This window comes from Numenius arquata, chromosome 25 (assembly GCF_964106895.1).
Source record: "Numenius arquata chromosome 25, bNumArq3.hap1.1, whole genome shotgun sequence".
NCBI lineage: Eukaryota > Metazoa > Chordata > Aves > Charadriiformes > Scolopacidae > Numenius > Numenius arquata.
In genome coordinates, this window is record NC_133600.1 from 3,030,128 (window position 1) to 3,054,547 (window position 24,420).

General features: G+C 52.8%; 1 protein-coding gene across 1 annotated transcript; it reads right to left on the reverse strand.

Annotated features, from left to right (window-relative positions):
* Positions 1–282, reverse strand: CTXN1 (cortexin 1). The gene has a single exon (XM_074163865.1). The coding sequence runs from the start codon at positions 253–255 to the stop codon at positions 1–3; it is 255 nt and encodes an 84-aa protein (XP_074019966.1). The 5' UTR covers positions 256–282.
* Positions 283–24,420: the final 24,138 nt, after the last annotated feature.

Here is a 24,420-nt window from a genome sequence, read left to right on the forward strand (position 1 = left end):
CTACACCAAGGCGTAGTCAAACTGGCCCCTCTCCAACCCCTCCTTGTGGTCAGTCCAGGAGGAGGCGGGCATGCGGCTGTAGGGGTCCAGCAGGATGCGGAAGCAGCGCACCATCAGCATCACCAAGAAGACCAGGAGGAAGATGACAAAGGCAAAGACGGTTTTCTGCTCGGCATCCATACCCGCGGTGCCGGCTGGGTGCTCCACCAAGGAGGGGGAGAGCAGTTCATAATCCATCGTCGATGCATCATTCATGGCAGAGGCGAGGAGCACGTGGGCAGGGCGCAATCGGCCGCCCCGGTGGCCGGGCCCCCAGCTTCAGCCTCCCACTGTGCCCACGCACCCACGGCACGGGTCACTCCATGGCCACCAGCGCCGCCACGCCGAGCCTGGGGTTCCCTCCTGCCTGGGCCAAGAGCTCCTGGAGGGGAAAGCAGAGATGGTGAAGGAGGAGGAATGGGCCACGGGCTGCAGCAACGCTGCTAAATAACCAGGGGCAGGAAAGGGCAGGGAACTTCACAAGTCGGTCCCTTGTCCCTTGGGTCCCTTCCCTTGGAACTTCACAAGAGGCTCAAGAAGCCACTCGTGAGGGGCACAAAGGCATGGGATGGGTGGGAATTCTAGGGCAGTGGTGCAGAGCTTGCCTCTCCAGTCATAAATCGCCAGCAATCCCCTGGAGAGGGTGTCCCCCTGCCAAGCCCTAGTGCTGCAGGACCCTTTTGGACCAGGAAAATTCACACTGAGAAGGACCTCAGCTCAGGGCTTCAAGACTCTGGTCTTGAAGTTCTCCCAAGATGGGCACAAGCTTAGAGTTTGCCCACTCCTATTGAGTGTCCAACTGCCGTGTTTCCCTGCATTTGAGCTTGCACCAGGTCTAGGTGGAGCTGAGTCTTGATGGAGAAGGAGGGCACCTACCTCACTGCAGCTGCGAGGGGACACTAGCATTGCTACTGCAGCAGAAGGAGGAGAAGGCTGTGTCCGAACACCTGCGTCACTGCGGAAAGGTCTCCAGGGTCCAGCTTTCTTGGACTAGGGATGCGAAGCAGAAGGACAAAGAGAGCACAAGAAGTTAGAAGGACCACAGTCATTAGGTGTCACAGAAAAACATCACGAGGCACCTCTGAAGTTCTCGGTGTCTCTTGTCAGATCAGCACTGGATGGAGCTCACCTTGGGGAACATCCACACTGACCTCCCCTCGCAGCATCCTGGAGCTTGAGCGCTCCCAGTGCTCTGGAGACTCCAGAAAAAAAACCAAACCAAACCAAAAACAATCCATGAGGAGATATCAGGAAACAGCCAGATCCCTCCCAGGCAGCAAGACCACCCCTGGCTGGGAGCAATATCAGTGGGAAAGTGAAAGGCAGAGCCCAGTCCCAAGGCCAAGGCTCCCAGACGGAGACCAGAGCAGGTTCCTCATGGCTCTGACCCACGCTGAGGACCTGCTCACTTTCCTTTATCTGCAGCTGCTGGGACACCGTGAGGAACAGTCTGTGCAGGCTTTAAAAATAATTTCATATAACAGCAGCAAAATAAAGGGCACGAGCAGCAACAGGGCGAGCACGGCTGCTCTCTGGCTTTTCACCCCAGTTCTTTGGTACTCTCCTTCCCAGACACGTCTCTCGTGTCTAGACCAGACATGGGGTGTTCTCTGGAGAGTTGTCTGGGCTCCACGGGGCAATCCAGCCCTTCTCTCCCTTGGGATAAAATGCCACCACAGGGGTGGCTAGCCCTCAGCTGGCATCCCTGTGGCAATATTTGGCCAGGGAATCTCTGAACCCCCCAAACACTGAGTACCCCAAAACAGTCCACCCATACCAGCTTCCCAGTGACCTGCTGAGGCTCCAGGTGTCCTTGGGGGCTAAGCCGGGGGGGCTTTGCCGTGGTTTGTCATAGTTACCCTCTTGCAGGGAGGTACCCAGTGAAGCCCCACAAAGGGGAACTGTACCTACATCCCACGGCACGTTAAGAGGACGTTGGCCACCCCTAGTGTGACTCCATCCAGAAACCCCTCAGATTGTCCAGCTTCCATCATGCTGGGGTTCATCCATCCACACCACATATCCTCTACCGAGCACGGGATGCAGGGATAAGTCAAAAAAGGTTCCCATGGCATGGGTACCATATCATAGAATCATTTAGGTTGGAAAAGACCTTTAAGATCATCGAGTCAAACCATAAACCCAACTCTGCCAAGTCCACCACTAAACCGTGTCCCTCAGCACCACATCTGCCCAGCTTTTAAATACCTCCACGGATGGTGACTCCACCACTTCCCTGGGCAGCCTGTTCCAGTGCTTGATAACCCATTCGATGAAGAAATATTTCCTAATATCCACCCTAAACCTCCCCCGGCACAACATGAGGGAGGGCAGGAGGATGGGGATGAGTGAATGGCGCTGGAGGAGCTTCCACCTGGGCAGAGAGCAGTTGGGTCTCCCCTCCCCAGCCAGTGGGTGATTGGCTCCACGTGGTCCCATCTAGGGAAAGAATATCCACCCACGGAGGAGCATTGATGGGACAGAGCATCTCCCTCCTCTCCACAGAGGTCTCTGGGGTCAGGCTCTACCGTCTCCATCTCCTTGGGGAGCTCCTGGTGCCCTGGGAGCTCTCAGGAACCCCCTGGGCTTTGTGAGCACTGCATTGCCAGGGCACTGCTGTCTCTCCGCTGCACTTCTCTGGGCTGGGGGGATTCACGCTTCCCACGGACACACCTGGGTTAAGAAAATCCCCCTTCGTGGTTCTCGGTGCCAGAGACACTCAGGACAGACCCTGTTGCGACACAAGTGACCCAAGCACAAATCACGTATCTGGAGATGCCCAACTGACTCACATCAAAACCACAGGGAGGAACGGGCATATTCAGGACAAAATACAAGATTTTCTACTGAATAGTGTCCCTAGTATTATTTCCTATAGCATTCAGGATAAAGGATTTCCCTCTCATTTGGGATGTGTTGCTTTTTCATTACCAAGTGAAGAATCAGATCTTAATTTCCCGGGAATTTTGAGCAGAGAAAAAAAAAAAAAAACCCGCTGGTAAGACAGTTAAATGAAGGCAGCTGTTATTTAAGGAACATTTGATTGAGTTTTATTAAGATTCATGTTCCCTTAGTAACTAAAAAGAATACGCAAGCAAGGAAATTGCTTAATAGGGAGAGAACTCACAAAGGAAGAGGATCACAGTGGTGAGATTCTTCTGGGTATGAAACACAAATTAAATGGTAATTTGGGAATGGCAGAGATCTAATGAGATTTTTATTTAAAAAGAGATAGGGAGCAGTGTTTACCGATGCAGGATGCCATCTGGTAGTGAGGGCTCACCCTACCCATTGCAGACATCTCCAAACTGGGGATCCGAGTGGGCAGGGAGTGGGGTTATGGGCTCTCAGTGGGGATGGGGCTGCTCAGCGCTGGCGTGACTCAGCCCATGCTCTGGACTACACCCAGACACTCCCGGTAATGCCAGCTTCTTCCACCCTTTCAGTCCATGCAGGTTTTTGTCCAGGAGACAAGATCTATAGATAGATATGGGATGGGAAAGCACAAGAGCCTGGGGAAGAGAAGGCTCCGGGATGACAGGGACAGGGGTAATGGCTTTAAACTAAAAGAGGGGAGATTCAGACTGGATATAAGGAAGAAATTTTTTGTGCTGAGGGTGGTGAGAGCCTGGCCCAGGTTGCCCAGAGAAGCTGTGCCTGCCCCATCCCTGGAGGGGTTCAAGGCCAGGTTGGAGGGGGCTTGGAGCAACCTGGTCTGGTGGGAGGTGTCCCTGCCCAGGGCAGGGGGTGGCACTGGATGGGCTTTAAAGATCCCTTCACACCCAAACTACTCTGTGATTCCAAGCATCCAAAGCAGAATCAGAGCCTAATTAGGGAAAGCAGCTGGAGAAAGTCTTCTATGTCAGCCAGAAAGCAATTTCTGGGTACTAACACTTCAGGTGTTGCTTCCTTCCAATTTCCAGTGGAGCAATCTCGCTCAAAAAAAAAAATATCTGTTCCTCCTTCAAACAGTTTAGTCCCACCAGCAAACAAAAGATGAAGCCTTGGCACAGCCCTGCTTCGCTCTGCGTTGGTGCCCAGTCCATGCTGGTGTGGAGGGGACGGGGAGAGGGGGACCCCAGCTCTGGATCCGGGGTCTGATCCAGATAAGGACCCCCTCAAGTCACAGGTAAAATTGGGTGCTGGAAGGTTAAGTCAGCAACACCCAGCACCGAAAGGTGTGCGTTTCATCAGCAGGAATTGACACAGACACCCCCACCCCACCACCACCACGATTTGCACAATAAAGCAGAACTGCACCAGAAAGGCTTGATCTGCTCAAAGGATCAAACTGGAAGAAGACAGGACCTGAGCCAGAGCGGAGCAGGGTTTAATTGCACGGTGTCATGGATGCAGTCCAACAACTGGGGAAATTACTCGGTTTACTCACTTTTAAATATACCCAAATTAGTACTTTTATAACCAAAAATAGACATTCCCAATTACATAACAATGAGAAACGAGACTAATGTCTTCCAAGGAGAAAGCGGAGCTGGTTTTGATGGAGGAGAGCTAGGAGGGGCTAAAAATGCTTAAATCCAAATGAAGCTTTTCTAGAGAGGAGAATAAAGATGACTGCACACAGAATAAGGAACTGGAGCAAATTCATTAGGACGGTGCTAAAAAATAACCCCGCTTTGGAAAGAACAGCCCAACTGTTGCTCCCCGTACGGATCGATTCGAGACCTCCAGGAGAAAAATCCCAAAGAAAGATGCTTCCAGGCTCCCAGGAACATCTAACAGGGATGGTTCTGTGGCCAAAACGAGCAGGGCAGGGGAGAGAGCGGCACCAGCTCCAGCAGAGGGCTCCGGCAAAGGGCTGAGAGAACGCCTGCTGCTCGGGGGGGGGGGGTGTCGGGGGGGTCCCGCAGGACCCGGCTCCGGGTGCTCCCCTGGGTCAATATTCACCGCGTGGCTGCACATGGTGCACAACCGCCTGTTGCAACCAGGCAGCAAACGCGACCGCCGGGGAGATCTGAGAGCAAACATCCTCCCCAGGACTGCAGACAAACGACTTTCTGCCCAAGCAGGAGGAATTTCTAGGACCGGAGCTCCTGAGGGATGGGAAAAGGCTTTACTTGCAGGTTGAGCAGGGGCTGCGGTGCTCCCTCCGTCCTTCCCCAAGGGTCCGTCTGTCCGCGGCGGCTCCGCTCGTCCCTGCGGGGATGGAGGCAGCGGGATGCCTTTCTGGGATATGCACCCTCGTGTTTGGCACGACGAGGTGGAGCTGACGAAGCAGCTGAATTCTCCGCAGGGTTTGCATTGCCTTTTTCAGTAAATGTTGCCGCAGGGTCAAAGGAATGGGTCCCGCTGGGTTACGGCACGGCTGCCAGAGCAAGCACAGCCAGAGGCTCTGCCCGGGGAAGCTGAGCTTCCCACGGGATGCAGACCCCCGGAGCCGAGAGCTGCGCTGTGTCCCCGGAGGTATTTCTGCCCCAGATAAAAGCAGGTTGTGAACCTCAGGCTGGCGGACGCTGAGAACACGGGGCCGTGTTCCCCAGCTGCTTTGCGGGATGCACCCTGGACCTGGGAGCAAACAGGGCTGGGACTATCCAGATGCATTTCCGTCTGCGCATCCCAGAGCCAAATTGCCGTGCTGTCCCTGGAAATCGGGTCCTGTCACCACCAATTGCTGACGCAGGGGCCATCTCCTCCTTCCCTCCTCAGCAGAGCCAGGCCCAGAAGGTGCAGAGTTGTTTCTCGTTTCAGGAATCCAGTCTGCTGGGACATCCCCTTCCCATCTTCCCTCTTACTGTTTTATGGAGACACCCCAGCCTTAACCCCAGCACCCTCCACTGAACACCCCTGGCAGGGAGAGACCCTCCTGTCCCCGCTGAGGTGGGTGCATTCGTTGTACAGACCCAGGAGGGATGCTGAGACACCCCCCCATCTTTAGCTTGGCCATGTCTGAACCATCTATGGGAGGTATCCCACAGCTGTTTGCTGTACAGGCAAACACTGAGCAGCTGCCCAGCGTCGGGCAGTGACAAGGTAGCACAGCCCAGGTCTGGGATCCCTGCCTGTTAACGCTTGATACCTACAGCAGGTCCTGGGGGATCCTTCATGAACCCTCTCAGCCCCTCTCCACCCTGTCAGGGCTCAGCGTGTGGACAGACAAGGACGTATGGGGCCCAGGAGACATCCTGCCATGGGTCTGGACCAGCCACCAGGACCCATGGAAGATCCCAGGTCTCAGCAGGATCCTCCAGTTGGGCTGATGTAGACAGATGTCCCCTCACGCTCTAAAACCTGCTCAAAACATCCCTCTTCAAGAACCTTCCACCACAAGGAATGGCAGCCCAGGCTGGGACTCCAGCCCAGCACATCCATACCCCAAACCCCAGCCCATGGTTAACAGGAAGGCCACCTTCTCCACCGCTGCTTCTCCAAATCCCTGCAGCCACCACAGAGGGGCTCTCCCAGCAAGACCGCTCCGCTGGGCAGGACTGAAGCCACATCAGTGGAAGATGAGCAGACCATGGACATGGAGGGGAGCACCGAGCAGCTCAGGCCATGGCAGGAACACAAGACACTGAGTGTGAGGGATATCCCATCCACTTTTTTTGCAAGAGAAAGGGGCAACCCTTCAGCCAAGGGGGAGGTTTAGCCTAGCCCCAGCCAAGCAGAGATGCTTGACCCCAGAACCCACCCTCTGTGATCCCTGGTCCCCCAGGGACACCCTGCAGCACACCCTCCATGTGCCTCTTCTCCATGGTCATCACAGCACACATGGAAAACCTCTCACTGCCAAACCAAGCCACTCAGGAAGGAGATGACCCCCCCCAGGAAAGGTTGCTCCCACCCATCCCACCCCAAAGCCCAACCTCCAGCCAGACTTGACAACCGCCATCAGAAGATACACTGGACCCCAGCACCAAAGAACCAGCCCCGTCTCCTGATCCTACCACCACGAGGGGTGGGGGCGTCCCTGGCAGCCGAGCACAGAGGGAATTACCCCCACCTTGCACTCCCCAGCTCCGCTCCCCACAGCATGAGCACTGAGGAGGGGATGGGGCAGGGTTGGTACCTGGCTGCCGTGGGCTCCTGGCTCCATCACTTGCCATCTCGAGGGAAGGAGCAGCCGCCTCTCTCCTGGAGAGCGCAGAGGGAAGGCAGCTGCTTCTCACTCACGCTGGAGCGGGTTCCTATGGCGATGCAGAATCAATTATAATAAAAGGTGGAGCACAGCAATTGGAGACGAGAGAAGTTTCGTGAGCTGCCTGCCTGGGAAAGCCAGACCGTGGGAGAGCGCAGGGCTGGGGGCTGAGCCTGCCCATCCTCAGGCTACGGCTCCTGGATCCCTGTGTTCCTCCCTAAAAGCCCTTCCAATCTCCAAGGCAATGTGTATCACTGCTCCTCCAAGACCCCTGTCCTACCACAGTGTGTCCATGTCTGTCCCAGACCTGGTCCTGGCAGCCTGAGATGATCCGGAACAAGCACAGCATCACTGCGGGGAAGGGATACCCTGGCCATCCAGGCCACTGTCTGCTGCACCCAGGACAAGGGACTGTGCATCAAAGAGATGCTGGGCCACAGCTGGCCGTGAAGATGTTCAAGGGATTGCAAAAATCTCGCTGCAGCCCCACGTCCACCTTCCCACCCCAGGCTCGAGCAGTGGTCCAGCTTTCTGGGATGCAAAGAGCTTGCACGGAGTCATCTCCAGCTCACAGGGAAACATGCCCGGGCTCTGGGAGCTCTCCAGGAACCTGACTACGTGCCTGGACCTGGACCAGGAGTCCAGCACAGCCCTGCCGCTCAGCAGTCCCACAGAAGCTCCCAGAGGATGAGCGTGCGTCACCGGCTCTGGCTGCTGCTGCCTCCCACCCGCCTGCCCTCCCCACCTTCGTGAGCCAGATTCATTACCAGCAAACTCAAAGGATGCATTTTTCCACTCTGGAGAAAGGCAACAGGAGCCTTGGACCCTGATGAGACGCAATTTGGAGGAAGAACTAGCACCAGGTGGTTGGTGACCATCACCAGCACAAACTGACCATGGGTTTGTTATCCACACCCAGCATCCTGGGACATCCTCAAAGCTAAAAGATACTGCAATAACAGGGTCCAGGCCCCAGCCAGGAGGGGGTCAGCAAGTGAAAAATGACCTGCAGCTAAATATACTCGGCCACGCCACCAAAACCCCCAAGCTCTTAGCACATCCTGGTTGTCTGAGCTCCCCCCCAGACCCCAGCAAGAAGGACGTGGCCATTCCCAGCCACTCCAGGAACATTTTCAGGTCAAGCCCTGGGAGCAGGATGCCCCTTTGAGCACAGTTTCTCCCCTAAGCCATCACTGCTTTGGCCACATATGGCTCGTGGCAACTGCTGGACAGCAGATCATTGAACATCCAAATCCCCATGAAAGAGACACTATAAGAGGGCTCAGATCCTGGTGTAGAGGACTCCCAAAGAGGGGGTAGTAGGAGGAAGAGACTTCAAGCATGGGAAACTAGGGGGGACACCCACTGCTACCTGCTCTGGGACTCATCCTTCCTCATCCAGGTGCTCAGGAGGGGACAGAAAAGACTCCAGCTAGCTGTTGGAGGCACCTAGAAAAGGGGCTTCGATGCCAAGGTTGCGTGTAGCTGCCAGGTGCTGATGCAATCCCTCCCCACGTTGCTTCCCCTTTACCATCTCAGCAATTTCCCCAGCGGAAAAATTCATCCTGCAAAAATTAATCACCAAACCATAAAAGCAAACTCCTCTATATCTGTAATGGTACCAGAGGAGCATAATTGTGATCCCCAGCCCCTTCGGCACCGTGCAGCATTCCCCCTTCCCACAATGAGGTGATTCATTGTAAATATCTGGAAATAACTACCCAATTTCCTGCGCGATCTATCTTAGCCGCTAATTGAAATGGTTTTTCTGAAAGGTGCCTACAGAGAGCATTCTCACGCTTAATCAGAGCAAGGAACGCTCACTGCCTGGGGCAAAGGGGAGACGGGACACATTAGTGGCCTCCCTGCAAAATTAATATTGCTTTGCTAGTCATCTGTCCTCTGGCAGGACTGGGAGCAAGTGAACGAGCAGCTCCCACGGCCTCACACCCACGGGAAGAGCCACGGGAGCCTTTTGTGCTCTCTGGTTGCACTGGTTGTGGAGCTCTGTCCCCTGCAAGCCACAGGACCCGCTGGTGTCAAGGGTCCTCGGAGCCCTCCTGATGTACCCACCAGCAGAGCATCCTCCATGCAGGCCACCCCAACCCACCTCAGCCCAGTATAGCCCAGTCCAGCCCAGCCCAGTCCAGTCTAGTCCAGCCCAGTCAAGCCCTGTCTAACCCTCCCTTTGGCCCCACAGCCATGATTTTTGTGTCTCATGCACCGTGATGAGAAGAGTAACCTTGCCACGGCCTGAAGATCACAGGTCCTGGCCAGGATGAGATCTCTGAGCTGGTCAAACACCAGCAGCATCCAAACTCACGACAGCAGCTGGTCCCTGAGATGATGGCAGGAGTTTTCATCATTCCCAGCTGTTGCTTGTTTTTTTCAGACCCAAATTTCTGTGGGCTTCCCCGTGGCTCATTTACCCACCATCCCATCCCTCTCCTGTGTCTTTCCCAGTCACCCTTTTCCCGACGGTGTTGAGCTGTGAGCACAAGGGAGCACAAACCAACCCCTCTCTGGGTGCCCGGGCAGTTTTCATGCTTTCTGTGAAGGTCTGCTCCACCCTGTGCTCCTGTTTCTAAGACAGATCTGTGGAGAGGGGTCCTCAGTGCCTTCCCCCTCCCTCAGAAGCTGGATGCACTGCACAGAGCTGCTGTGGAGACCCAGGCTGTATCCAGAGAGGAGCATCCCGTGCCCCAGGGCATCCTCTGTCCTTCTGTCCCATGCCCCAGGGCATCCTCCGTCCTTCTGCTCCCGTGTCAGACTGTGACAGCAGCTCTGCTCCGTGGTGGAGACTGTGGCTGCATCTCAATGAGCTCCCGCTGATTTTATCTCCTTTAAACTGATGAGGGTTGTTTGTGCAAACACGATTACTTCAGCTGAGGGCTCTCCACCAGCCCAGCCACATTCTGGGCTGGGCAGGAATTCCCGTGCTGGGATTGCCTCCAGCAGAGCAGGCTGCGTCTGCGACACCAACTGGTCCCTTCACACCCAGCAGAGAGCCTGGAGGAGCAGGAAGACTGCTGAGCGGGCAGGAGTGGGGATCCCAGCCCACACCTTCCTGAAAGCACCAGGAATGGTGTATCCGTGAGCAGGGGCGCAGGTGGGGATCGTGGTGTTGGTTGGGATGGAGTTAACTTTTTTATCTAGCAATCTACGGTTTGGGTTTGGGGTGAGAAAGGCTTTTGACAGCGCACTGGTGTTTGCGGTTCTTGCTGGGCACTCAAGGCCTTTTCACAGAATCACAGGATGATCTGGGGTTGGAAGGAGATCATCTCCGCCAACCCCCTGCCACAGCAGGGTCACCCAGAGCAGGTCGGACAGGAATGAATCCAGGTGAGTTTGGAGTATCTCCAGATGACAGAGACTCCACCACCTCTCTGGCCAGCCTGTTCCAGGGCTCTGCCACCTTCACAGCAAAGAACTTCCTCCTCATGTTCAGAGGGAATTTCCCATGTTCCAGTTTGTGCCCGTTGCCCCTTGTTCTGTCACCGGGCACCACAGAGAAGAGCCTGACCCCATCCTCTTGCCACCTATCTTTTAGATATTGATAAGCATTGATGAGATCCCCTCTCAGTCTTCTCCGGGCTAAGGTGTGAGGAGCTTTTCTGCTCCTCACACCACCCCACCAGCGATGGGCTGGGGGGCACAAGGACTTGGGTGGGGGGACACAGGCGGGACAGCAAACCCCAACTGACCCAAGGAATGTTCCACACCGTGGTATCTCCTGCTCAGGGTAGAGCTGGGGAAGATGAAGGAAGGGGGGGACGTTCGTAGTGATGGCATTTGTCTTCCCAAGTCACCGTTATGCGTGATGGAGCCCGGCTTCCCTGGGGACGGCTGGACACCTGCTTGCGATGGGAAGGAGTAAATTAATTCCCTATTTTGCCTCCAGGCTTTGAGAGCACGGAGTCCTCTTTTCCCTTAGTTTTATCTGCTGTCCTGCACTGATCCTCGCCCCTCGAAGCACTGTACCCTCTTCCCCTGTCCCTGAGAAGACAGAGAGGAGCCGTGTCTGCCCTGGAAGCCTAACTCCAACTGCTCTGATACTTTTGTCTTGAATTTCCCCCCTCCTCCTCCTCAAGTCTCTGCTAAAAAGTACACGCCTGGGGGAATCACAGTGTGGGGAGCTTCCTGCTCTGCCCTCACTTCTTGGAAGGGTTGCAGAGCTGGAGGATATCCTTCTGCCGGAGATTTTTGCCTCTTACAACAACAAAAAAAAAAGCTGGATGAGCCTCAGGGAAACTCGGGACACAAGTTCCCCGAGGCACATGGAAGACTCTGGCATTCAGAAATATCGATCCTGACTGCACTTCAGAGCAGGGATTTAACGCTGCGCCGCAGCCTGCCCAGTCACCGCCCCAGCGGAGCACCGGGAAGGGTGGTCCAGGCTTTAGATTACCCTAAACTAATTGCACCAAGGGAGTTTGCGCTGCCTGGACTTAAAGGACTTGATAATTAAATGAGATTCATCCTTTGCATTATCTCACCGCTCGGCCAAGCACTTTTGAGAGAAAAAAAGTAGAGTGTTTCTCTAATCAAAAATCTATTCACCTATGAAATGCAATAAATCTCAGAAAGGGATCTAAGCACTTTTTTTTTTTTAGTGCTGACAAAGTGATATTGTAAAATACTGCAGTGGTTGCACTGGGTAAAACCCTGTGGCACGGAATGACTGTTTTTGTCTTTGAGGACAGTGACTGCAAACGCACACTTGGGTGGTTCAGTTCAAGGCAAAAATAGTTGCCCACGGCTCAATGAAAACCATTCTTTATTCATGCGGGTTTCACCCTTTAAAGATTTTAATTTAACTGCCAATGGCAATTAACAAAAATTAACTACTGAGTTATTGGGAGACTGGATTGCAGCAAGGGATGGACAACTCGGGAAAGTTTCTCGCCTCTCCCTGGTCTGAAGGCAACGTGCTGAGCCACTGCTGGCTGCCAAGGAGCGAGGAGGGAGCCAGGTCAGATACACCCACTCCATTTCCTAACGCCCTGAGACTGGCAGGGCTGGTGGCACTCTCCCATCCCCTTTCCTGGAAAGTACCGAGCCCTGACCTGAACCTGCCTGCCCAGGGCTGAGGACACGTTTCTCACCATGCTTGGGTGACAACGAGGGAAGAGAGTGTCCTTTCCAGGGCTCGCCCAGCACGCTGGGCAGCAGCTGACTCCTCCACAATGGCAGCTGATCAAGCAGAGAATTGCACCTCATTACTCTTCCCTGCGAGCCAAGCTCAGCTCTGCGAAGCTATTATGGAGAACATGAATGATGCTTTAGAGCTGACCTGTTCTGTGACATCTGCAAGTGGTGTGACCCCTTCCTGTGGAGCCCCAGCAGCTACCAAGAGCTCCCCGAACCATCATGGAGACGGGAAGAGAGGAGTCATGATCCTCCAGACGCTCCAGCACCTGCACAGTTCATCATCATGTCATCTCCAGGTCCTCTGCAGAGCAGGGACTGCAATAGTCATGGTCAGTCCTGGAGAGGACCAAGCCATGGTAGGGAAAGGGCACAGGGATACGGTTCCCAGGCCTTATCTTGGAGGGTGAACAGATAAGTGCAGTGCAAAGAGAGGTGGTAAGAACCCCAGACCTGCACATTCCCCGTTTGCATCACATAAGACAGAAAAATCTCAAACGTCGTTTCTCTTTGCTCCCAGAGGTTGCTGATGCCACAACTTCTGCCCAAGAGACACAGTTAGTCTGAAGAAAATTCAGGAGGGATGTGTCACCAGTTTCTGTGGCTCTGTTGGCTGGCACTGGTCAGCGGACTCTTGATAGTGGACTATCGAGATATCCCACTTGATCCCCTAAGTTTGACCAACTTGGTTCATATAATTCTCCTGAAGATAAACTGCTTCACTACCAGTTACCACAAGAAAGAGGAGAAAGAGCACAAGGGCTCAGGTAAGTGCCTGGCCCCAGGCTGGGATGCAAATTTGGAGCTGTCACCAGACAAAGACCAAGCTTTAAGCCAATGTTTGGTGTCTTTTGAAGCAGACCCCCCCACTTGGGTAAAAAGACCCTTTGGACTCAGCGTGGCCAAAGCCAAAGCAGCCCCTCCTGCATCCCCAGAAGGTGCCCAGAGAAGTGGCTCCTCTCTCCTCACCAAGGAGCAATGCCAAGGGACTGGCCAGGTTATTGGCAGCTGCTGGATCAAGTCCCCAGATCCATAGGAACGGACGCTATTGATGTTGCAAGGTCAAGCCAGCTGAAAGCTGGGAATTGCCAGGCAGAAGGTTGTCTCAGCCACTTTAATTAGGCCCCCTTCTGCAACAGCATTATGATACAGCAATTAATGGCAAAATCACTCACTATTTCTTCCTCTGCCTGGGCAGCTGTTCAATGTCTCTGCTTATTTTCCTTTTTCAGTGTTTGGCCTTGCTGTTCCATGTGCTGCCACAGTTCTGTTTGGACCATGAGACTGTGAAACCCCTTGCAATCGCTATGGTGGACCCAAGCTCCAGGAGTGCCGAAGAATCGCACATCCCCAGGACAGAGGGTGAGGACAGAGAGGGGTTTGGGAGGAATTTGTTGCTGGTTTCAGTCTCATCTCACCAGATGTTTGAACTGACACTTTCTTCCCAAGGGCAACAAAGAGGTTATCATCACCATGTCTTGTTTCAGGTTCTGTTCTAAAAGACAGAGGTTTTCTTTGCAACAAGAAGGAAACATAAGCTTCCCCCAATTTCATTTAAACCAAAATTTTCCTTCCAAAAAGAAAACAACATACCCTGCGGTATATTCACAGCAAACTCTTGTAAAAAAATGTAGAGTTGGGCAGTGACATGCAATCAAGGTGTGACTTTACAGCAGAAGCCCCTAGGCAGCCCTGGCTCTACAAGAGACAGGAAAATGAGGAAGGACCTAGTCTTTTTCCCCCAAATCCAGCTCACGTGACTGCCAGGGAAGTCAGAGCTGCAGGAGCCCTGCTGCATGTGCCAAGTTGCACGATGGATCTGCTGAAATCCTTGAAAGAGCAGCTCTGCTCCTCCAGAGATGGGAGGTTGCTTTCATCCTCCTTCCCCTCATTGGATGGTCGGGAACCTCCTCATTTCCAGCTCCATCATGTCCCACCCAGGTCCATACACGGATTCCCAGACCTGCTGGTCACCAGGGACCCTCCTACCTGTGTGGCACCAGCTGAGACCCACCGTGTGCCCTCAGGCAGGACAGGGAACGGGGCTGGAAACACCTGGCTGCTGCCATGCTGTGGGGCAGGGAGGGAGCACGCCTGCCTCCCTCTAATTAGCGTGAATCATTAAATAAAATGTCCCCTTCCCGACTTCAGCATGTGTTAGTGAAATAGCTCTATCAAAGCTGTCTTGTCAGGGGACAAGAAGTATCTTTCTGCTGGGATTATACAGCCGTGGAATTATCCCTTGCCTTTGACAAGATCAATTAATTACTTCAAAGTCATTTGCAGTAATAAATTAACTCCTCTTCTTTCCTCCCCGTTAAGCTGGAGTGTAGCTGCTGAGCAAATAGCGGTATCTGGGCAGGCACACAGTGTCCAGCTTGTCACCCCCATGGCCGGGCTCTGAAGATGATGAAGGGTGAATTTTCCTCCCTGGAGGTCTCTGCTGGGGTCCCTCATCTCCCTGCCCAGCCACGCTGAAGCTCTGCCGGCCAGACCTGCAGGAACCTGGGCACCTCCGGGGTCTCCCTGCCACTTGTTGTCACAACCACAGATGACAGATGCTCTCCACCACCACCCTGAACAGGCACCTTCAAACCCTTGACATCTTGCAGCCCGTCTCACTCACGCAGATGGGCTTTACCTCCCTGTTTCTACTCGGGCACCGAATCAAACGGTCAGCACCAATTAGAGCAGCCCCAAACTGTCCCCATATCTCCCTGCACTCCTCCCAGAGGTGCAGGGGTGGCTTCAAGTGATGATGGACAAGGGTTGGAATTCCAGTTGGAATCTGTCTTGAGCTGGGGTGCGAACACTGGCTAGAGGCTGAGGCTGGAAGGAGTCCAGAGGAAGCTGAGAAGGGGAATGAGGTCCTGGAGCAATAGTTTCTGGGGGCCAGGCAACACAGACAAACGCAAGGAAGAAACCCAGACTTTGAGTCCCAAGGAGAAGACTCTTGAGGTCTCTTCAGACAGGCTACTGACAGGGGGAACTAGGAGCTGAAGCGAGATCAAGAAAGGGGGGACGCACCTACAGCTGCAGGCAACCAACCTCCAAAAAAAATTCCTTAGCTTTCAGTCAAAATCAGCCATTTTCTAGTTGAGCCAGGGTGGTTTTCTGATAGACACGCTTGTGTATGAAAAAAAGAGGGAACCATGGAATCATTTATGTTGGAAAAGACCCTGAAGATCATGCAAGGCTGCTCCCTGGGCATCCCAGTGCCCAATGGAGTATTCTATGAGTGCCTACTGCTCCTTGAGTCTTGGCTGTGCAGAGGCAGCAAGAGCACCAGAGGACACGGGCACAGCAACACCCACCAAGGTCTAGGCTCTTGGTCCCACCAGCCACATGAGGGCATCCCTGGTGACTGGCTTTGTCACTCATTGGCAGCAACTGAGCCATCAACCCTGCTTTCTGGTTGCTCTTTTCTTGCCATGGGTCTACACAAGCAGAGTTCATATCCAGGCTAAGACAGGCCATGTCCTTGACTCATCCTTGAAGGTACCGTCCACCTGGGGAGACCCATCTGCCTGGCGCTGGGAATGGTTGTGTCAAACTCAAGCCCAGACTATGGTGAAGGGAGAAGCAGCTGAAAAGCAACATGGTTTTCAACAGATATATTCAAATGATGTGTCAGCCCAAGTGACATGGAGGCTCTGGGACACAAATTGTGTTGACACCTTCACTGGGACACATTAATCTGGTCCTAGATAATTCACGCCGAGAGTCTGGTGATAAAGAGAAGCATTCCCTGAGCAGGCTCTTTCTGAAAGAATTTGTCACCATCAATAAATTGCTGGGAGATTTATTTCTGCTAGCCCTAAAACTGCACACAAAGTAATGTGATTTGTTCAAACTCTTTAACATGCTGTTCTCCTTGATTTAAAGTCTGTTGAACTATCTTTATTTTCTTAGCACATTATTAATTCAGATTCTGGCTCTGACGTGAAGGAACTGAGATGACTCTAGAGTCTGTTATTTGGGAATGAAAGGAGGAAAGGGCAGATGGAAGGGCTTAGGCAGCAAAAAACCAGCTCAGTGTAACTTCAAGTTGGGAATAAGCAAATGTTATCCTCATTTTGCACGTCACTTCTTCATGCCTACAAGCTTTGGCCACATTGAGATAACCCAGCTCCAGAGCTCCCCGGGTGTCTTTCATCCAAGACTAAGTAAATGTATTTCACTTTCCTCAACTCTCTGCCTTTCAATCTGGGCTCTAAGGCCAGGATAAGAAGTCACTGAACTTAACTGCTGGTGGACAAGAGCCGTCTCCAACCCTTCAGGACTGTTTCACAGCTTTTGCAAGACACATGATCAGCCCATGCACAATTTAATGGATCTTTCCTTCTCAGCAGCACCTCTGAGGCTGAGTGAGGAAGCTTATGCTTTTAACTAGGCTTTGTGCCACAAATTATGGCAACGTCTCACCAAAACTGCCAGCTCCAACATCCATCTCCACTGAACCCAGAGGAGTGAGGATGAGAACCTGGGGAACTCCTCAGCCCAGGGTTGGAGCTGGTGTCATCTCCAGCAAAAACACACAGATAAGCATGGAAACACCCCACAAATGGCAAGGAAAAGGTCTTCCACCATTTTTGTACAAAATGAGCTAATTTCCACCCTGTGCTGTCTGAGGCCAGTGGGTAAATTGCCTACAGGAACCTTCCTGCCTGTAACCTCCACGTCCCTGAGCAGGGCTGTGTAAAACAACTTCAGCAATTCCTCGGCTGAAAAAAAGCTCCCAGCGAACATCTGCTCTGAACAGCAACAGCCCTTCACCGTCTCATTAGCCAGTTCCCCAGGAGAAGGAGCAACCTTCGCAGATGTTAAGCTTTTGTTTGTTGTGCCCTGACGGGGAACAAGATGTCTTGGGCCAATGGGGGAGCTGGGGGTCACCAAGCCCCAGGCAAGGGGAGCTCCAGCCCTAGATGGGTGCACTCAGCCTCATTAAACTCAGTGGTGAAACCAAGACGCGCAGTCACCGTTTCTGCGGATGGGGACTGTGCCAAGCTGGCTCCTCAGGGCTGTGCTGGCAATCTGGAAGAGTGTGAGCACTGCAAGCTCTTCATGCCAATTGCTCAAGCTTCAGCAGTTGTGCTTCTTTGTCTTCTTCTGTCTGTATCCTGATACAACCAGCATCTTCCATCAGGCACAACTGAGACACTTCCACCGCCCTAAAGACCTCATGACCTCTCATACAATCATAGAAGGGTTGGAAGGGACCTTAAAGATCATCGAGTTCCAAACCCTCTGCCCTGGGTAGGGACACATCCCACCAGACCAGCTTGCTCCAAGCCCCCTCCAACCTGGCCTTGAACCCCTCCAGGGATGGGGCAGCCACAGCTTCTCTGGGCAACCTGGGCCAGGCTCTCACCACCCTCACAGCAAAGAAGTTCTTCCCCACATCTCATCTCAATCTCCCCTCTTTCAGTGTCAAACCCTTCCCCCTCCTCCTAGGGCTCCCCTCCCTGATCAAGAGTGTTGTCCCCCCATCTCTCCTGGAGCCCCTTTAGGGACTGGAAGGGGCTCTAAGGTCTTCCTGGAGCCTTCTCTTCTCCAGGCTGAATCCCCCCAACTCCCTCAGCCTGTCCTCACAGCAGAGGGGCTCCAGCCCTCCCAGTATCTCCGTGGCCTCCTCTGGCCCCGCTCCAACAGGTCCATGCCCTTCCTGTGCTGAGGACTCCAGAGCTGGATGCAGTTCTCCAGGTGGGGTCTCCCCAGAGTAGAGGGGCAGAATCACCTCCCTCACCCTGCTGGCCACACTTTTGATGTAGCACAGGATGCTGTTGGCTTTCTGGGCTGCCAGCACACATCTTGGGGGAAATTGCTGGTCTGTCACGAGTGGGGAGCACGTGGGTGTTCTCCATCCCACAAGCCTCTCGCTCCTGGTCTCTGACCTGCCCGTGCTGCCTCATCTCTCCCATCGTTGTGTCTATCGAGTTAGGGCTTACCCAGTCCAGAGCTCTGAACTATTTATCTTCAAACACTGAACAACCACACCGCAATGAGATGTGCGGCCACATCAGTGGGGAGGGCAAAACCACCTCCGGCAGAGACCAACCCACACACGGTGCCTGTTGGACCCTCCCAACGCTTCACCAGTGCCGTTGCTCTCCCAGCTCATGGAGCTCTCAGCCTGCCGGCTCCCGCAGCATCCCGGCTCCGTGAGCCAGCCCGTGGCCAGTGCAGGTTGCCATGGTACCCGCAACGTACCTTAACTGCATTGACATTAACCGCAAGGTTACGGCACAGCTTTTCCGATCACGCCGCTGATCCCCGATGCCTGGCCACAGCCTGGCGCAGCTCCCGGCAGAGTTAAGGGGCTCAGATCTCTATATGCTTTACTCTGCCTTAACAGTCAGCACAGCTCAGCGTGGGATCACTGCCACCTCCCTCACTGGATTTATGTTTTTTTTTTTCCCCCCCTTAAATCACTGATTCATATTCTCAATCTTAATTGCATCATAACCCAGTTTTGTCTGGGAATCTATTCCAGGAGAAGGAGGGTGCCTAATATAAAGATACTGGAGGGACTGCATCTCCCAGCGGTGCAGGCACCATCACAGTGAGGGCTGGTGCCAGCAGAATGTGTCTATCAAGGTATGGTTGTGCCAAAGGACCGTGATCTATACAGCAACGTGTTCAAGGAGCTAAGAAACAACCCCAGCATTTCCCCAGCATTCCCCAGTTCTCCCAGAAGCGATGGTTCTGCTCCCGTGGGGCTCCTCTGAGTCACCCAGGGAAAACCTCAGGTTCCAACACATCCACCCAACATCTGCTCATGATGCCCTGTGGAGTCCAGAAACCCTGGGGATCTATGGCTCTATGGGCTGTGGTTCATTTTCCCAGAAACTCCGCAATACCAATGGGAGAAGAGTCAGAGTTTGGTCTTCAGTGAAAAGCTCTTCAACAAAGGAAAGGGAAGCTGGTGCCTTCTTTTGCTACAGATTACCTAGAAATCGCCCGAGAGGCAAACCTCCCTGGCAGGTGGACCAGCTGGGTCACGGCAGGCACAGATGCCCTGGCTTTGCTGGGTTTCAGAGCCAAGGGCTCGTGCGTTCACCTCAACTGCTCTGGGATCCTGAGTTACAGCCAGGGGGGATGGAAAAAGGATGCCAATTCGGAGAGAGAGAGAGACAGGCACCGGGCCAGTGGGAACAGCTTGGGTAAGCTGAGCATCAGTCCGAGATCTCACACATTTTAGTCAGCAGGACTAGATCACCTATGCCGTGTCTCCCTTGGAAAACCAGTGCTTAAAGTCAGGAATCTTTTGTTGGGATTGCTAATGACTGTGTTGAGCTGGGATATGTAGTTGCAGGCTCTTGGTTACTCTCCTTCTCTTTCTGGAGAATAGCAAATATAGTTCCTGGACTGAAGAAAGAGCAATAGAGGCACCAGCAACTACAGACTCCATATAGACCCGCCACAACAAGGTTCCTAAAGTAAGCTGGGAACAAAACAAAGATGTATATGTGAAATAAGAGAAAATGCTGCAGCATTAACAGAGTATCACCACGCCAGGCGGGATGACAGCGCTCTTCAATAAGATCGCTGTTTATAGAAAGAAATTCCAATTAATGCCATCTACCAGCATTTCAGCAAAGCACTTGCTGCGGTGAGAAATCTGTAGTCAGGCTGGGGGTGACGGTGAACGGAGTAGGATGAGCTGTCAGCCAGGGAGGAAGATGTGCGGGGCGTTGCTGAAGAGGGAGTGTGTGGAGATGTTTCTAATGGAGTTTCTCACAGCCCGTTCCCGAAGACTGACTGCATTTAGGTTCTGTTACTGGCCAGACACAACCCAGTAAGAAATATGCTGAAAAAAATACAGAAGATGGCAGTTTGAGAGACATCACTGAGGCCGTGGAAGACTTGGACATCACTGGAAAGAACATAGGGTCATCAGGGAGCCCAAGCCATTAAGAAGAGGGGACCTGAAGGTCCAGGATAATGAGAATGAGAGAAGCCATAAGGGTAAGACTTTACAAGCCCTTGTCCAGAAATGTGTGTGCAGATCCAAAACATGGTTTCAAACAGGGCTGGATGCGGGAAAAGCTGTGCAGGTCATCAATGAGATGTGAAGTTTTATGACAGGAGAGCAGAAGAGCTCAGCCTAGTGAAAAAACAGCAGAGAGGTAATAACTACTATCTAAAAAAAAAACCCCACTAACTAATAAAGAGCAGAAAGGGTGAAGTGCTGTTAAATATAAAGGCCAAGAGTAGCTCAAGCACACCGTCCTAGGCTGGCAGGGAAATATTTCTGCTGGAATCAGGCAGCACTCCTCCTCATCCTGAGGACATTCTGACCCGGGCACAGGAACCCCAAACTACCCACCAAAACAGATTTTCTGGTATAGCAGTGGTGGTTCCATACAGCTGCTTGTCTGGACACTGCTGGGTCTTTCCAGATACCTCCCAAGGCCTCAGAGATGCTGATGATGGCTGCTACCCAGAAGCTCCTGAATCAACCCAAAAGACCCATCTAAACCACCTCTAACAGAAAGCAGGTTTGAATGTTCCTATGTTGAGCTGTTTCCCCATTATCCACCTCCAATGTCTGAGAGCAGACGGCACTCCAAACCCTTGTCAGCAAAGCTAAGGCACTTGGGAACATAAAACAGATGCTGACAATACTGTGGCAGTGGAAATAAAAATGTAGAAAGTCACAGAGGAAAAGAAACAACCCTAGTTTTGTTCTAGGGCTGGGTATACAAAGCACCTGCAAAGTCTCCTTGGCCAGAAGAAGCTGCATCTCTCCTGGGGGTCTGCTAGAACCACAGCAGCACTGAGTTCAAGGGTGGCCACACGTCTACTGGGACCATAGAACTGCATGGACAAGCACCGGGTTGGTCAGCAAGGCCACAGCAGGGCCACAGGAGTTGTCACCAAGCCATGAGCAGGGCTGCTCTGGGGCCCTCCTGGGTGGCCAGGGGCGGGTGGAGGAGGACAACGAGCATCCCACTCCCCGGTGGGTTGGGTGAGTCCCCCCTGTGCACTCTCCATACGCGCAGCAGAGTGGCTTGGCCAAGAGCCAGCGTGCAGAAAATGAGAAGCAGATGTAATCTCAGCAGAACAGGAACCAGGGGACACAATTAGAATGACTGTCTCAATAATTAAAACACCCTAACGAGCGTGCTGGCAGGGAAGGTCTCTGCCACTACACTGCAGGTGAGGAGCTGATGCAGTATCCTCTCCTTGGGACCCAGGCTTGGCATAAGCAGGGCCAAAATCCACTTGCCGAGCTCCCAGGAGCTCTCTAGAGGGATGCCCATCTTAGGTCTTCCCCACCAGCCCCAAAACACGGATTTGCAGTGCAGGAGTCAGTCTTTCAGGCTGCAAGCCAAGCATCCTATGGCAGCGACAGGTTTTCGGAGGACAAGGAGAGATGGCTCCATGTCAAGGGAACACCTTGGACTCAAGAGCAAGAGGGATGCATGATCAAGGCGATACGAGGAGATTAGCTCCCCCACAACGCCAATAAAGATGCTCCCACAGGTGGACCTCTCTGAGCAGGGGAGGACAAGGGAGGAGGTGAAACCAGATCTAGAGAGGTCAGTGGACGAGTGGATCCAAAGGCAGGATCCTGTCTGCTCAGCCCATGGCTGGGTTTGGCAAGGGAGAAGGAAATCCACTGGAAGAGGAAGAAAACACAAAGGAGGTGTTCTCCAAAAGCCAAGGATCACACCCACGCTGGTTTCCAATTTTCAGGTCCTTCAGGCAAGAAGTACTTGCCTGAAGTTCTCACCATTTCCTCATACCTCTTGTGATGCCAGAAGTCTCATGTCAAGCCTCTGCCTCTGGGGTCATAAGATGGATGGGTTTTTTAAATTCCAGCTGGAAATATGAAACAAAGCTGAAACAGACCACAAATAAGCACTCAATAGATTGTTTTCCATGTATGCATATATATCCAAGTGAATGTCGTGAAGCTGAAGTACTTAACCGGCCCTGAGGTAATTCCTCTTCATAGCAGATATTTGAGAATTGCTTTATTCTTTGAAATCTGCCTGTGCTGTTGGTAACTGAATAATATCCTTAAAGCCTGCACCTGTACTTAACCTGAGCTTTTTTAGCTTCATCTTTCAGCCACTGGGCTTAGGTTCTATTTTGCTGGGTTGAACAAGGTGGTTCTCCAGCCCTGGGACACCTCTGAAACCCAAGCTTTCATTGTAAACCCTCTATTTCCCATCTTCACTCATCAGTCGCTTTCTTCACTGACTTTTCTCCAATTTATGAACACCCTGATCAGCCCCGGTAACTAATGGCCATAAAGTCATAGCCCTACCATTGCTCAAGACTGCACTTCTGCAGCCAAGGATCTCATCTGAGTGTTAGTCACGGCCACATGCTGGAAGCCCAGCTCCCATTCAGTATTCACCCTGCTTTCCCAAACCTCTTTCATTTTTAACAAAACACACGCCGTTGGCTGGGAGCACCTGCTGGAGGAGCCATCCAACTCTCTATATCACTGAGCTGCCACCTTAATTACACACACACCACTCCCCCAGTCTCCATGGCCACCAGATAATTTTTCCAGAGATCACATTTTGATTTTCTGCCAGGCCATTGATCACCGAGGAGAAGCAGCCCTGCAGAACCCAGCTGAGTCTTCGAAGCTGGGCCACCCGTGGTCTTTACCTCTCAGACCTACTTCTCACCCTGTATCAGTACATTGCACAAGTGTCCAGCCCAGAGTAACCACCCATCCTCTGCTTTTGGTGTCCTTCCAGAAGAGTTCTTGTCCTTCTTCCAGTCCTTGACAGGCTGAGAGAGTTGGGGGGGGGTTCAGCCTGGAGAAGAGAAGGCTCCAGGGAGACCTTAGAGCCCCTTCCCGTCCATAAAGGGGCTCCAGGAAAGCTGGGGAGGGACTCTGGATCAGGGAGGGGAGCCATAGGAGGAGGGGGAAGGGTTTGACACTGAAAGAGGGGAGATTGAGCTGAGATGTGGGGAAGAACTTCTTTGCTGTGAGGGTGGTGAGAGCCTGGCCCAGGTTGCCCAGAGAAGCTGTGGCTGCCCCATCCCTGGAGGGGTTCAAGGCCAGGTTGGAGGGGGCTTGGAGCAACCTGGTCTGGTGGGAGGTGTCCCTGCCCAGGGCAGAGGGATTGGAACTCAATGATCTTTAAGGTCCCTTCGAACACAACCCAGTCTATGATTCTGTGATTCTAAGAGCATCAGCCCAGCCCCCTGAAGTCCATCAGTTCCCTTTTCACTCAGCTCTTCATCAGGGGTGTCTCTAAAGTCCTCCAGCTGTGAAAGAACCTATCCCTCACTGCACCCGACACAGGTTCTTATAGCAGATACCATGGGATACCTGTGGCATGATACCATCACCGACTGTGCTAAATCTCACATTTTAGCTAAAATGCAGACAGGAAGGGTTCATCTTTAGCAGTTTCCCCATTGTGTTCTGGAAAACAAACTGAGGAGACGTGGGCTGAATAGCGGATGGTTGGGTGGGTGAAAAATTACATGGACTGTGGGACCCAAAGGTCCATTGTTTAAGTGGAACGGGCAGTTGACTACAAGTGATATTTTTCAGAGGGCAATACTGGTGCAGATGCAATCCCAAAACCTCAGAAAGCAGAGGAAAGAACTAACAGAAACCTCAGCAGATACAAAGTCCTGCCATCGAGCCAGAATAACGCTGTACACCAGGACCAAACAGCCAGAAAGCAGGTCTGCAGGAGAGGACACGGAGGTCCTGGTGGACACATTGGCCAGGAGTCAACCGTATGCCCTTGAGGGGATGAAGGCCAACTGCTGCATGATGTAGGGGAGGTGTCAGCTGAACCCATCAACCAAAACACAGGTGAAGAGAAGAGCTCCACTGGAGAGTGAAATGAGGGAGCAGTAGGAAGGGCAGAGGGTGCCAGAGCTAAAGGACTAATTTCCAAGAACCCTGACAACCAGTGAAGGCCTCCAGAAATGCCACTGCCCTGGGACAACACACGGCAGCACATCTCACTGTGGTCAGAACCAGTTCTCCTGCCCCTTCCAAACGTCCCAGTCACTTCTTTGCTGGTCAGAGTCCACCAGGGTGGAAAGCAAACTGCCTTTCGCAAAAGTTGGTTGCACACAGCAGTTAAAACACAGACATCATCTCACATTTCTGATTATCACTTAATAGAAGGAAATGACCGAGT

What these genes read in the sequence shown, in the direction of transcription:
- CTXN1 (XM_074163865.1), bottom strand. Translation starts at nt 255, where the DNA reads ATGAATGATGCATCGACGATGGATTATGAACTGCTCTCCCCCTCCTTG.